Raw genomic sequence first — 14,354 nt, forward strand, 5'->3', positions numbered from 1 at the left:
CAGGAAGTAATTTTTCAGAATGTTTTACTATTTGAATAATCAACAGGATGTGTATGTACTGTTGTAGTTAAATCAGTAGTAATTATCACTGGAATGTTTGTTTTCATATCATCTTCTCTACTGTTGTTGTGTAGCTTTGTATGGACATTGGCTACCGAAGACTAGGAAGCAATTCAAGGTTAAGTAGAAGACTGATTATGACTAGTAGTTCAAGGAAATTGAATTTCTAAATAACTGTAGCTACGAACACAGCAACAAGTGTCGCTGGTTAGGAACAAAAACTTAATGTAATTTCTTAAAATATTTGATATTGTGAATTATCTAAAAACTAAGAAAGCAGATGATATTTAAAAATATAAAATTTAAGCAATACTTCAGTTAGTCATGGGTAAGTTATTCTATATTACGTTAAATAATTTTCTGGATAATGAAAAACTTGCCCTTGAAACACTAGAATATTGTCTCTAGCTCATTTCTAATACATTACTTTCTTAGTGAATATAGTGTAATATTTCACCCCTTGATATCACAAATTGATTGTTTTTAATGATATATGTAGGATAGAGTCCCTTACAACTGCATGCCTTCTTCCTTCTTTGCAATTTTTCTAGTGCTAATTGATGCGGACTGTGAACTTTATTTTCTGATGGATTATCTTTTTTGTGGGGGATTACAAAGGGTTCAGGTAGGAATGGAGAGGGAAATGTTCTTCCTCAGTCTTCAGAAAAAAAAGCTTAGACTCCTTCCCAAGATATACAAATTCTTCATGAACCTGCCCTTGGCAGAGAAAGTGCTGGATTTGGGAAATCATTTTATAGTCATTATAGTGAAGGCTGATTTATGCAGTAACTCAAAAAATGCTAAATCTAGGGAGAAATTTTGGTGAGGAACACGGTGTTTGCATGGTCTAAAGTGTCTGACCGCAGATTGCTTATTAGTTGCAAGGGAAAATATGAGGTACACATTGGAGAAATTAGACCTCATTAAACAAAAGTTTGGGCGAACAAAATTGACATTACCAGGGACAGTAATTCTGAGTACAGCAGTGTGAAGAGTTCAGAAATTCCTTTCCCCTAAGAACCAGTATAAAACTAGACAAAAATTGTTGAATACAACTATTACAGTGCTCTGGAAATGGACTAAAAGCAAACAACAAACTCAGAAGCATTTATTCATGCTAGAACTTTGGATAAGAACAGTAGAAATCTGCACTGTTCTTACCTGGGGTTGCTCCCATCTTTCCCAAATGTCAGCTCTGTCAGTGACAAATAGTTTTACCAGGGAGGGGCTGGCCAGAAAACCAGCAGCTTTGATGCCTAAAGGGTGGAAAGCTTAAGCCCACAACATCATTGTCAGTAAAAATAGTATTGAACAGTGGGAAATGAAAGGAAGAAGTCTCTGACCCTACTTGTCGAAGTTGTAATCCTCTTTGAGGGTAGCGGCAGACCAGCCATAAATTAACAGGAAAATCTTGGCAATGAAAGAGTCATTGAATGGCTAGATGAGACTTCAGACCAAGATGGCAACATAAGAGTCTCCTGAATTTCACTGTTTCACAGACAGCTACACTTGGAGCAATTCCCTATGAGAGAAATCCAGAAACTAGTTGAGTGACTCCTATACTTTGGCCTCCTGAGAAAATTACCCACATTGAAATTGGTCGGAAATATTGAGATACACTCTTGCCATAAACCTCACTCCTGGCACAGCACCATACAATGGAGAGGGAACCCCCAGCTCCCAGCTTCTCCCTGCAAGGGTTTGGACAACATATCTTGCACACCAACTTTTAAGGCTCTCACCTGAGGGATGGTCTTCCCAAACTCCGAGCTCTGAAAACCAACAGAACTTGCATTCATGAGTCCCACAGGACTATAGCAAACAAAGCAGTTCTTAATGAATGCATGAGCAGTCACCGTGGTTATCCCTCTGAGCTCAGTGCAGAGGGAGCAGACAAAAACACCCATGTTTCCCTAAAAGGTATGTGACTGAATACTTTACAAAGTTCAGATTCTAGTTAGCATGAATCTAGGTGCTGACTGCTGTCCTCACCAGAGCCTAAAAGAAAAAAACTCACTTCAGCTTTCATGGCACATAAAGACTGAAGGTAAAGGTATGTAAAAATATATATCATGCAAATAGAAAACAAAGGAAAGCACAGATAGCTATACTGATATAGACATAATGGACTTTAAGCCAAAAATTGTAATAAGAGACAAAGGTCATTATATAATGATAAAGTAGTCAACTCAGCCAGAGGTTATAACAATTATAAATATTTAGGTACCCAACACCGGAGCACCTACATGTATAAAGCAAATATAACAGATCTGAAGGGAAAAATTGACAGCAATACAGTAATAGTAGAGGACTTTAGCACCCCACATTAACAGTGGATAAATCATCCAAAAAGAAAATCAATAAGGCAAATAGGACTCAAACAATACATTAGACCAGATGGACCTAACAGACCTTCCATCCAACAGCCGCAGAATGTACATTCTTCTCAAGCACAAGTGGAACACTCTCCAAGATGGATCGTAAGTTAGGACACAAAACAAGTCTTAAATTTATGAAGATTGAAATCATATCAAGCATGTTTTTCAGCCAGAATGGTATGAAACTAGAAATCAATAATAATAAAAAAACTTGTAAATTCATTGATGTGTGGAGTTTAAACAACATGCTCCTGAACAATCAATGGATCAATAAAGAAATCAAAGGGAAATAAAAATTATCATGAGACAAATGAAAATGTCAACACAAACACCAAAATTTATGAGATGCAGCAAAAGCAGATCTAAGAGGGAAGTTTATAGTGATAAATATCTACATTAAGAAAAAAGGAAGATCTCACATAAACATCCTAACTTTACATCCCAAAGAACTAGAAAAAGAACAAATGAAACCCAAAGATAGTAGAAGGAAAGAAATAACAAAGATCAGAGCCAAAATAAATGAAATAGAAAGTAGAAAGACAATAGAAAAGATCAATGAAACTAAAAGCTGTTCTTTTTTTTTTTTTTAAATAAATAAAATTGACAAATCTCTAGCTTGACTAAGAAAAAAAAGAGAAGACTCAAATAAATAAAATTAGGTATGAAATGGGGCATTACAACTGATACCACAGAAACGCTAGGGATCATAAGTAACTACTATGAACAATTACACACCACCAATTAGATAACCTAGAAGAATGAATAAATTCCTAGAAATAAACAGCCTACTAAAATGGAATGATAAAGAAATAGAAAATCTGAACAGAGTAATTACTAGTAAGGCGATTGAATCAATAATCAAAAAGAAAAGTCCTGGACCATATGGCTTCACTGGTGAATCCAATCAAACTCTTTGAAAAAATAGAAAAGGTGGGAACACTTCCAAACTCATTTTATAAGGCCAGCATTACCCTGATGCCAAAGCCAGACTTGGACACTGCAAGAAAAGGAAACTGCAGGCCCACATCCCTAATAAACATAGATGCAAAAATCCTCAACAAAATATAGCAAACCAAATTAAACAATATGTTAGAGGGTCATACACCATAATTAAGTGGGATTTATTCATGGGGTCCAAGGATGTTTCAATAAGCAAATCAATAAATTTTTCTTTTTAGAATGGCTAATTTTATGTTATGTGATTTCGCCTCAGTAAAAAAATTCTTAAAAAAAATTTCTTTAAGATTGTAGAAATGCTCCATGTTTAAGAACAAGACATCTAAGTGGAATATCAAGCCTAGAATGAATCCTGACTGTAGGGGAAAAGCTCCAAAGAATATCATCGAGTCAGTGGACAAAAATTGGAATACGGTTGTAAGATTAGACTTAAAATAATGTGATGAAGTTAAATTTGCTGAGAGTGATAATAATTATTTGGTTAAGATATCTTTATTAGGAAAAATAGATGGAAGTAGTTAGGGGTAAATCATGATGTCTACACTCCAATTCCTCGAAAAAAAAATTGTGTAGTGTAGAAAGAGTCAGAGAGGGCATCCTAGCACAGGAGTACAAATGTTAAAGCAATTGGAGCAAAAGTTTAACAATAGATGAATCATGGTAAAGGGTAGATGGGTGCTCTGTGCACTATTCTTATTCTTGCAACTTTTCTATAAACTTTAAATTATTTCCAAAGAAATATTTGTAAACAATCTATGTATCTGTGGTCTAGTTTAATAAATATAACATCATAAATATATTTGAAACCTCTTACATATGCCTACTCTTCCCAGAGATAAATACTCTCCCGAATTTGGTGTTTTCAGTCCTAGCCATACCTTTATTTACACTTTGTATGTCTTTATATCACTGTCTATATATAGTAGAGCTTTGTACACTTTTAAGCAAAATATAAATGCTATCATTCTATAGAATCACTATATACCTTACTTTCCTCCCTCAGTATTATATTAGGGAGAGCTATTCATGTTGATGTATGTAGCACTAGCCACTAGCTCTCCTTTTTTCACTGCTGTCAGGGTATCCTAAAAGTCTTAGTGATGTTTTAATCTATCTTAAATTCACAAGTATAAATACTAAAAACCTACCCACAAAGTCCTTATCACTTGAAAATTGTTTTTAAATTTTCAGATAATTATTTAGTTTTATAAATTTTGAATATTAAATTTTTAGTTTTAATTTTTTGTTTCAGTCAGCAGTTGACATCCTTCAATCAGAGGAAGCTTAATAATTTTATAGTGTGATTTTACTGTAATTTATTCTTTCATTCTTACATTTAGTATGTGCTCACTTTTTTCATTACTTAAATACTTCTGCAATGTATATTTTTATACTTATCTTCTTGGATACATAGGAGAGAGCTTCTGTGATAAATAATAATGAAATTACTGTAATAACTAGGTCATCAAGTATGTGCATCTTTTTTTTTTTGATGTCTCATGCTTTTTATTTGACAAGACTCAACACCTTGAAATCTCTAATGAGAATGGGATGTAAAAATACAATACAAGGGAAAAAAGTTCAAAATGTTGTAAAGCTTGGTAGGTACAAATCTTGTCAATCTACTTCATTGGGGGTAATTGTAGGTTTTCACTTCAGAACATTAAGATGGTGCAGAGACATTGGGGAGGGAGGATGGGCACAGGGTAGCTGATCTGGTTCCAACCATCCCACTCCCTCTGCCCCTGGCTTCTGAATTTCTCACTGTCACTCTGTATCTTTGGCACTTTAAATGCTGGATCTCTCCTCATGAACAACTGAAAGAGACTCCATCTAAGAAGGACTCAGTGGAAGGAATACTTGAGAGTTATTTTCCAATCAAGGTGCCACCCAGAATGGAAATCCCTCCAACCAACTCCAAATTCTCTTTCCAGGTCATTAATCTCATCTACCCTCTTTGGAGCGGTATACAAAACTTAGGTAGACCAGAAAGCCTCCCACTTTGAGCCTGGGGTCTACCTACAGAGTTAGGCAGCTTTCCACCTGAATTCCATCAATGGGAAATGCTATGTGTCACATTCCTTCCAAAATGGATGAACCATGAAAATATTGTAATAAATGCCATCTTCAGTCTTGTCCCTTTTCACAGAGCTGCCCAACTTTTGGTGGCTGAGGTCAAGAAGAAAACAGGAAAAACAGAACATTGTACAATTCTATTGATTGAACCAAAACCCAAGATACCAGGATTAACCCAACTCTCAGGAAAAATAAAAAAGACAGTTCCAATTGGATTACAGGACATAAAAGATAACAGGTCACCACCAAATAAGACTAAGAGGCTTTCCGGAAATGGACAACTTTCTGAAATGCTTGCCAAAACTCTTCCTTAAACACAGTACAGATTATTGGATTGATGAGGGAGTTTAAATAGCCTAGCCAGGTGAAAAAGTAAAAAATGGGCTGGGTGGATCCAGCAGGAGTCCCGGCAGATGGAGAGGACCAGAGATGCAACAAAGAAGGGCAGCCAGCAGACGATGAAGGCCCCCAGAATGATCCCCAGGGTTTTAGTGGCTTTCCTCTCTCGAGCTGCCAAAATCCTCTTGCTCTCCAGGACGCTGTCAGCAAGCTTGATTTTCACGTGGTTGAAAAAGAGAGAGGAACCGGCGGAATGAGAGTGCCTCTCATGAAGGCTGGGGTTGAGCGAGCAGAGCGAGGACCCCGCTGAGCCTGGGATGAACTGGGCTGTGGTGAAGCGCTTCCCTTAGAGCAACGACGGGTTCAGGATGCGGTTCCGGGCGGCCGTAGAGGATGACAAGCAATACAAACGGGATGTAGAAGGCCCCACAAATGGAGTAGATGGTGTAGGAGATCTGAGAAGTGTTCACCAGGCAGTCCGACATCTCTTCATGAGCCTTGGCCTGCAGCCAAAAGAGTAGTAGGATGGAGATGCAGGCGGAGATGAGCCAGATGATGGCAATCATGGCGGCCGCATGGCCCGCTGTCCTGCGTTTGCTGTACTCCAGGGCGTCCATGATGGCCCAGTACCTGTCCAGAGCAATGACAGATGCAGGATGGGGGTCGTGCAGCACGTGATGTCCGAAGACAGCCAGATGTCATACAGGATTTGGCCAAAGCTCCAGGTGTGGGTGGTGGTGTATGCGATGCTGATGGGCATGACTAAGATGGAAACTAAAAGGTCAGTCATGGCCAGGGAGCCAGTGAGGTAGTTGGCTGGAGTGTGGAACTTCCTGGTCAGGATGATGGTGGTAAGCACAAAGGCGTTGGAAAGGACTGTGGCCAGTGTGATGATGGAAAGGACTACTGCAAGAGAAATCTTGAGGGCTTGGAGGGTCCCTGGATCCCAAGCTTCTGTTCTGTGGCATTCAGGGATCTGTTAGGAGCCCCCTGGAAAAGGCCTTCCATTGACTGGTTTGGCGGGGACGTTCTAGGAGGCTCTCTTCCCACAGACTCAGACACACACAGCTCCCTCTTTCACAGCTGTCCAGCTCACAGAATAAGGTCATCCTTTTGTTTCTTGCCATCAGAAGGGACCACCTTGCAAAGACCTCGACTCTTTAAAGAACACGTTGAAGTGATTGCTGCGTGGGAATTAAAGGTCTTTCCCCAACCGGATAAATCCCAAGATGTCTCATTGTTCTGGAACTTTGCCCAGCAACTGGTCAGGCTTAGCTGGATTTGTTAGACATTTATCAGGATATCGCAACAGTGTAGGCAGTGCTCTGGGATTCTTGCCTTTGGCATTGTGGCTCCTTCCAAAGCTTGAGAGAGAAATGTGTTTAATGAGAACTTCAGAATCTCCCTCATCCTATTCTGAGAAGATTCTGGATTTCAGGTTGCCTCTGGGAAGCTTTCAAAACTAGAGACAAAAAGAAGTATCAGCTGATTCAGTGAGGCAGGCCAGTTAACAGCTCACAGCCTTTCTAGGTTTGTCTTGATACATCATGAGGTATTTTGGTTCCTGTCACACTGAACGTTTTGAGCCCGCTCCCGGACACGGACACGCAGGTGCGGACCGCGGGCTCACCCTTTTGGATCCTGCTATCTCGAGCAGCGCCTCATCTCCCTGCTGGCTGCCTCCTCATCTCCACCGTGCCCCCCAGCCGAGCTCCAGGCGCCACCCGCCCAGCCGTCCCAGGGGCTCTTCCCTGGCCCCTGCTCTCGCAATCCCCACCTTCCTCCGCCCTGTGGCTCCCACACGCTCCGCTTAAGTATGTGCATCTTAACTTCATTTGAATTCCTCACAGCAGTATGTATGATAGTTCCTTTTCCTACCACCCTCATAAAAACTTAGAATTGTCAGGCTTCAGTTTTGGCTATTTTGATAGGTTTAAAATCATGCCTCATTAATTTATTAGGCTGAACTTTTCTGATTATTAGGGTGTTGGAGCTTCTTTTCATATGTTTATCAGCCATTTTGATTTCCTCTATTGTAAATTTTAAGTTCATGTTTTTTTTCTGTTGCTGCTTTTTTTCTTTTGATTTTAGTGGGGCTTTTTAAAAGGATATTTTGGACTCTTATTCTTTTGTATACTTTCTAGGTAATTCAGTCTGAGACTTATCTTCATTTTTTATGTTATTTTTTGATGGAGACATTTTTAATTTAATATAGTTGAATTTATCAGTCTTTTCACTTATGATTTGTGTATTCTACGCTTTCCCTATCTGATTATAAAGATATTCTATGACATCTTTTACTAAAAGTTTTAACATCTTATAATAGTGACTCACAAAACCTTTCAGCTTATCAGTTTAGTAAACATTCTTGAGCGCCTGCTATATAGTAGATGCTGTGCTAAGTATGAGGGATACAGCAGTGTAAGGAACTTTGAGGAACTCACATTTTAATGAAGGGGACATCAGGCAGAGAGAACATGAGCAAAAGAAGCATGGGCAAAAGATAGCAAACTGAAAGAAGTGTTCTAAGAGCTGGATTAGTTCAGTACTGACCACATAGGTGGGGGAGGTTCCAACTAGATTGGAAAGATAGGAGTAAGACCATGGAGGCATTTTGACCTGGAGCTCAGACTTAATCTTGTAGGTTAAGTGCTTTCAAACAATTTTAGCATCAAAACCATAACCTCAAAAGAAATTAATGGTAACAACTATGACAATTACAATAATAATCATAATGTCAGCTAATATATCTCGATTATCTACCATGGTGCTATCTTGAGTACTACATGAATTATCTCATTTCTTCCTTATAAGCAACCCTGTAAGATAGGTTTTAATGTAATCCTCATTTTACCAACTGAGGCTCTTAAATATTAATATATAAAGCAAGTTGAAGCAAGCTTCTCTTACTATATTGCTTCCGCAGAACAGAATACATTTTAAATCACTGCCTAAAAGGATAAGAAGTTATTGAAGGGTTTGAGGCATGAAAGTGACATAATCAGACTTGTATTTTATGTCTTGTCATTCTAGAAACTGTCTGAACAAGGCCTGGATTAGGGAAACTAGTTATGAAACTCTTACATTAGTCCAAATGAGAGAAGATTAAAAACCTGAACTATAAGTTTAGGTGTATCACATGGGATAAGTTAGAAATGATAAGAGGATAGCAATTACTAATAGGCCAAGAAGAAATTTGCATGTGTCACATGAAGGAACAAATCATGGTAAATGGATACATGAAAGATTTTACCTTGAGAAAACTAATGGGAACTCTTGATTTAGTGGGTCCATATAATTGAGGTTAAACTGATATAAAAAATGATATATTAATAAAAAGGAGAAAATATGAAACAATGTACTTATTTAACTTCAATTTTTGATAGTTATACATTCTTCCTTTTCTAGAGTTGCCACTAAAAAAGTAGAAACAGAGCTTATAAATTCCATACTAGCAGAGGAGATAAAAGAAGAGCCAGGATAAATAGAAATCATAAAGAGAAAAAAATAGAGAGGTAGAACAAGTTATAAAAGTATAAAATAAGATTATAAATGTGTGTCTATATGTATATATAGATATAATTACAAGAATTATAAGTCAACTAAATGATCTAGTTAAAAGACAAAAGTTGTTTGCCTGGATTTTTTAAAAATGTCAACTATATACTGTTGCCAAGAAGTAGATAAAGGTTGAAGTAAAAAGATGGAAAAGAGATATCCCAGGAAAATTTAAACAACAAAACTGATGTGGTTATGTTAACATCAGACAAATAGTCTTTAAAAGGGAAACAAGTTATTAGAACAATGCCAAGTATCTGAAACAGGAATTTAAGTTCAGATCTTAAAGATGAAGTTGAAAAGAAGGTGATAGTGCATTTCCAAATAACTAATATGTTCAATGAGTGTTACACTGATTTGAAGAATAAAGACAAACAAAAGTTTGGGAAAACAAATACCTATAGGCTATATGGAATTTAAAGTTTAACCAAATACTTTTTTCACAGATTTTGAAAATACTGGCTTTTTCATTCCATGTCATTCTATGTTTGTTGGCTACACATACAAAAATTAAACGCATTTGGTTAAGTATTTGTTCTTTGTGTTTTCAGGAATTCAAAATGTCCTCAGCCTCTTTTGTGCAGTCCTTACAGAGAATAAGGTTCTCTTCCATTCTGCAAGTTTCCAGAGACTTAGCGATGCTTGTAGAGCCCTGGAATCTCTAATGTTTCCTCTTAAATATAGGTGAAGTTTTTATTTGGTATTTTTATTTATTCTCAAACTATGCACTACTTACTGATAATCAGTCAAAGTATTATAGCACAACAGTTTTGAACCACAAGGGCATATTTTACAAAGTTATGTTGTTACAAGAGTCATGGTTCTGATGGAAATCTAGCCTGGCATTTGGAACTTTTCCAAGTTGTCTATTATTGAATGTTGATTATTTAGTGAAAAAAATAATTAATTTAAATAGTATTGTCAGCAACATTTAATTCTCTTTGAATATAGTTGGAGATAAAAGTCTTTAGTGCTGTCTGGTTATTTAATATTAAGGAATTATTAATTTGGGAGGTTATAGTGGTATTATATAACGGTTTTATTTTTAAAAGAGCCTGTATCTTCTTTAGATATGTACTAAAGTATTTATGTATAAATGATATGATGCCTGGGATTTGCTGCAGATAATACAGTAGGGAAGAGAACAGAAGGAGTAGAAATATATATGTGACCGTGAGTTGGTGATTGTCAAAGCCGAATACATGTGGCTTTATTTTCCTTTTTTGTCTCTTCTTTGGGAGGGGATGAGGAGGTTAATTTTTTTTTTAACTCCTAGATAAGAGAGCATTCTAAACCTTAATTTTTATACTTTGCTATTCTTACTAACTATAAAAATCAGGTATAGAAAATGCAATTCGAATGATTGTTTTATATAGATAAATCATGACCAGTATTGAGGGAGAGGTCCCATCAGGGAGTCAGTGTTAGCATCTGACGTCAGATTTATATGTAAGGAAGAATGCTTCCAAGCAGTTTTACAAAGCCTAAAGAGACTGCTTGCCTAGGAGGGGTAAGGGATAAGGAAGCTGCCCTGGGTTCCATTTATTTTACCTGTTATATCAGGTCATATCTTTCACATGAATATTTTTTAAATCTTTTTTTCCTAAAAATTTAGTATTATTGGTAATCTAAAATTTCTAAACATAGGCAATCTAAAATTTATATAGCATAAAAATGAAAGAAAAATGTTTTTATTATAAAAGAACAAATATATCTCACATATATTTTTATTGTTTCCAGTTATCCTTATATTCCTATTCTCCCGGCTCAGCTACTGGAAGTTTTAAGTTCCCCAACACCTTTCATTATTGGAGTACATTCTATCTTTAAAACTGATGTTCATGAACTTGTGAGTATATTAAATTACCAGTTATTGAGGTCAGATGTTTATCATGTTTCTTTGAGTCCTATAACATTTCAACTAATTACTATTTTCAGATCTATTGCATTCCCAGCAGAAAAGATTGACTGGAAGAAAAGTATCATTGAAAAATCTAAATGCATTAATTTTTCCTTTATAGCAAGTACAGGAGATTTACAAAATGAATTCATTAATATTTTAGAATGTCCTTCTTTTGGTGTACCAAGTTTATCTTTCTGTATTCTTTGCCTTATATGTGAGAAAGGAAGATAAAATTATTCATCAATTAGAATTCTATTTATACTTTTGTTATGACTGCTTTAATTTATTCATATTTTGAAGTGAGGCCTGTGTTAATGCTGAATGGCTGATAACTAAAAAGCAAGAAGAATTTGCAAAAGAGTGAAGGGTTTTAGTGGAATACAAGTTCAGTATGAGCCCCACCAAATTATTCTATTCTTAATGCTGTATGAATGGAAGTACCAAAGAAGGAAAATAATACTCTACATTCAACCAGTTTGGAAATAACACATTTAGTTCTCTGTACTGCACTTTAAAAGGAACTGTAAAAAAAAATGCACTTCAGAGAAGGACATCTAGGATGTCAGGAGTTTAGAAATTATATCCTGTGAGGCCCTAACAGAATTTTCTCTATAGTATCAGGTAATAACCTGGTACTATAAAAGATAAATACTTAACTGTCACGGGAAAGAAAGAGGCTAAAATGAAACTGGTGGGTATAGTGGATATGGAAACAAATTTCTGCTCAGTTTAAGTGTATTCAGCTAATAGAGATGCCCAGTGATGATGAGTAGGTTTCCTTATGTGAGGAGTGTACTCTCAGGTACTGTGTAGAGGGCAAGGAACAAGTTGCATGACACATTTCAGGGAGTTTAAGAAGCATTTCTCACTGAAAGGTTGGGCTGTGTAATGTCTGTGATCCACAGTCCTGAAGAGTTTGTAATTCTACTTTTGTTTTAGTTTCAAATGCCAGCAAAGATGTAAGCTCTGTTGGTACTTCTACATAATTAAAATTATAATCAAATCATAGGTGTCTTTTAAACTGATAAAAGGCAATTCTACATTGCAGTTGTAAACAGTACCCTCATTCATTTATTAATCATTCTTCCTAACTTTATATATTGACATCTAGTTCCTATTTAACTTTGATATCACATAAAATATGTATAAATCAATAACCATATTAAGTAAAACCTCATTAGTACTATTTAGAAACATACTCATCTGGTTTGTAGGTTATTTTTTCCCACTAAATATAAATGGTCTCTGGAAGTTAGACAAACCAAGTGTTGACAAAAATGAATTTGTTATCTTTTTAATAAATAAATTAGATTGAATTTTAATCCTATTATTAAAATAATAACTTCAATAATCTTGGCTAGTTTCTCTATTATATTTTTATGTAAGTTATTTTTAAATAGCCTGTTGTAAAATGCTAAAGATCAGTTTCTTTTTTAACTACCTGTACAGTACCATTTTGATGTATACTAATGGCTTTGCTTGTTGACTCTTACAATGATTACTATGTTATTTAGGATATGGCTGACCTACTATACTAAAGCATGCAAAATGCAGTGGCTCAAACAAAATAGAATTTTATTTAACATTCATGCAGCAGTTTGTAGAAGTGTTCCGTTATGCGAGACCAGTTTGCTCCATGAATTCATTCAAGGTCCAGACTTCTTTACTTCTTGTTCCTCCACTAGAATCCACTCTGGCATTGTCATCATCTGAATGTTCAAGGATGGGTTGCTGCCAGTTTATAGTTTCAGCCATGGGAAGGGGAAAGAGAGCACAGAGGGCTTTACATCCTTTCTGTTTTGAATGCCTAGTACATACCACTTTTCATGTTCCATTGGCAGAAACTTAGTCATGTGCCACACCTAATTTCAAGGGAAACTGGAAAATATATGATAACTGGGAAGTCAATCTACATTTTATTAATTACAGATTAATTTTTTTATCTTCTTCAGTTAGATGTAATCATAGCTGATTTGGATGGAGGCACTATTAAAATTCCTGAATGTATTCACCTCTCTTCCCTTCCGGAACCACTTCTGCATCAGACTCAAGCAGCTCTTTCTTTGGTATGGTATATTTTTTCATAGTATTTTTCTCTTGATTTAAATCTAAACTAAAGTAATTGGAATTAAATATCATTGGCAGTACTTTAAATTACTTTAAAAAGAGACCTATATATTCTTTTTAAAAATTTTTTGTATATATATATATTTTAGTCAGTTACAATGTTGTATCAATTTCTGGTGTACAGCATAATGCTTCAGTCATACACGAACATACATACATTCATTTTCACATTCTTTTTCACCATAAGTTACTACAAGATATTGAATATAGTTCCCTGTGCTATACAGTACGAACTTGTTGTTTATCTATTTTGTATGTATTAGTTAGTACCTGCAAATCTCGAACTCCTAATTTATCCCTTCCCATCCCCTTTCTCTCCTGGTAACCATAAGTTTGTTTTCTACTGTCTGTGAGTCTGTTTCTGTTTTGTAAATAAGTTCACTTGTCTTTTTTTTTTTTTTTTTTTGGATTCCACATATAAGTGATATCATACGGTATTTTTCTTTCTTTTTCTGGGTTACTTCACTTAGAATGACAATCTCCAGGTCCATCCATGTTGTTGTAAATGGCGTTATTTCATTATTTTTATGGCTGAGTAGTATTCCATAGTATACTACATATAGTATAGTATAGATTCCATAGATATACCACAGCTTCTTTATCCAGTCATCTGTTGATAGACATTTAGGTTGTTTCCATGTCTTGGCTATTGTAAATAGTGCTGCTATGAACATTGGAGTGCAGGTATCTTTTTGAATTAAGGTTTCCTCTGCCTTAATTCAATATGCCCAGGAGTGGGATTGCTGGTTCAGAGGGTTTATCTATTTTTAGTCTTTTGAGGAATCTCCATGCTATTTTCCATGATGTCTGCACCAAGCTACATTCCTACCAACAGTATAGGAGGGTTCCCTTTTCTCCACAGCCTCTTCAGCATTTTTCATTTGTGGACTTTTGAGTGATGGCCATTCTGACTAGTGAGGTGATACCTCATTGTAGTTTTGATTTGCATTTCTCTG

At 36.0% G+C, this 14,354-nt stretch overlaps 1 protein-coding gene and 1 pseudogene across 4 annotated transcripts in view; one reads left to right on the forward strand and one right to left on the reverse strand.

Moving 5' to 3' along the window:
• Positions 1 to 14,354, forward strand: part of SBF2 (SET binding factor 2) — a 382,691-nt gene that overhangs the window by 197,766 nt on the left and 170,571 nt on the right. For all 4 annotated transcript variants that reach the window (XM_032489038.1, XM_032489035.1, XM_032489037.1 and 1 more), the window contains exons 7-9: positions 9,920 to 10,052; positions 11,109 to 11,217; positions 13,224 to 13,337. In XM_032489038.1, coding sequence (XP_032344929.1) covers positions 9,920 to 10,052; positions 11,109 to 11,217; positions 13,224 to 13,337 — 356 coding nt within the window. The remainder of the gene's footprint in view (positions 1 to 9,919; positions 10,053 to 11,108; positions 11,218 to 13,223; positions 13,338 to 14,354) is intronic.
• On the reverse strand, positions 5,727 to 7,220 carry LOC106730549 (annotated as a pseudogene).

This window comes from Camelus ferus, chromosome 10 (assembly GCF_009834535.1).
Source record: "Camelus ferus isolate YT-003-E chromosome 10, BCGSAC_Cfer_1.0, whole genome shotgun sequence".
NCBI lineage: Eukaryota > Metazoa > Chordata > Mammalia > Artiodactyla > Camelidae > Camelus > Camelus ferus.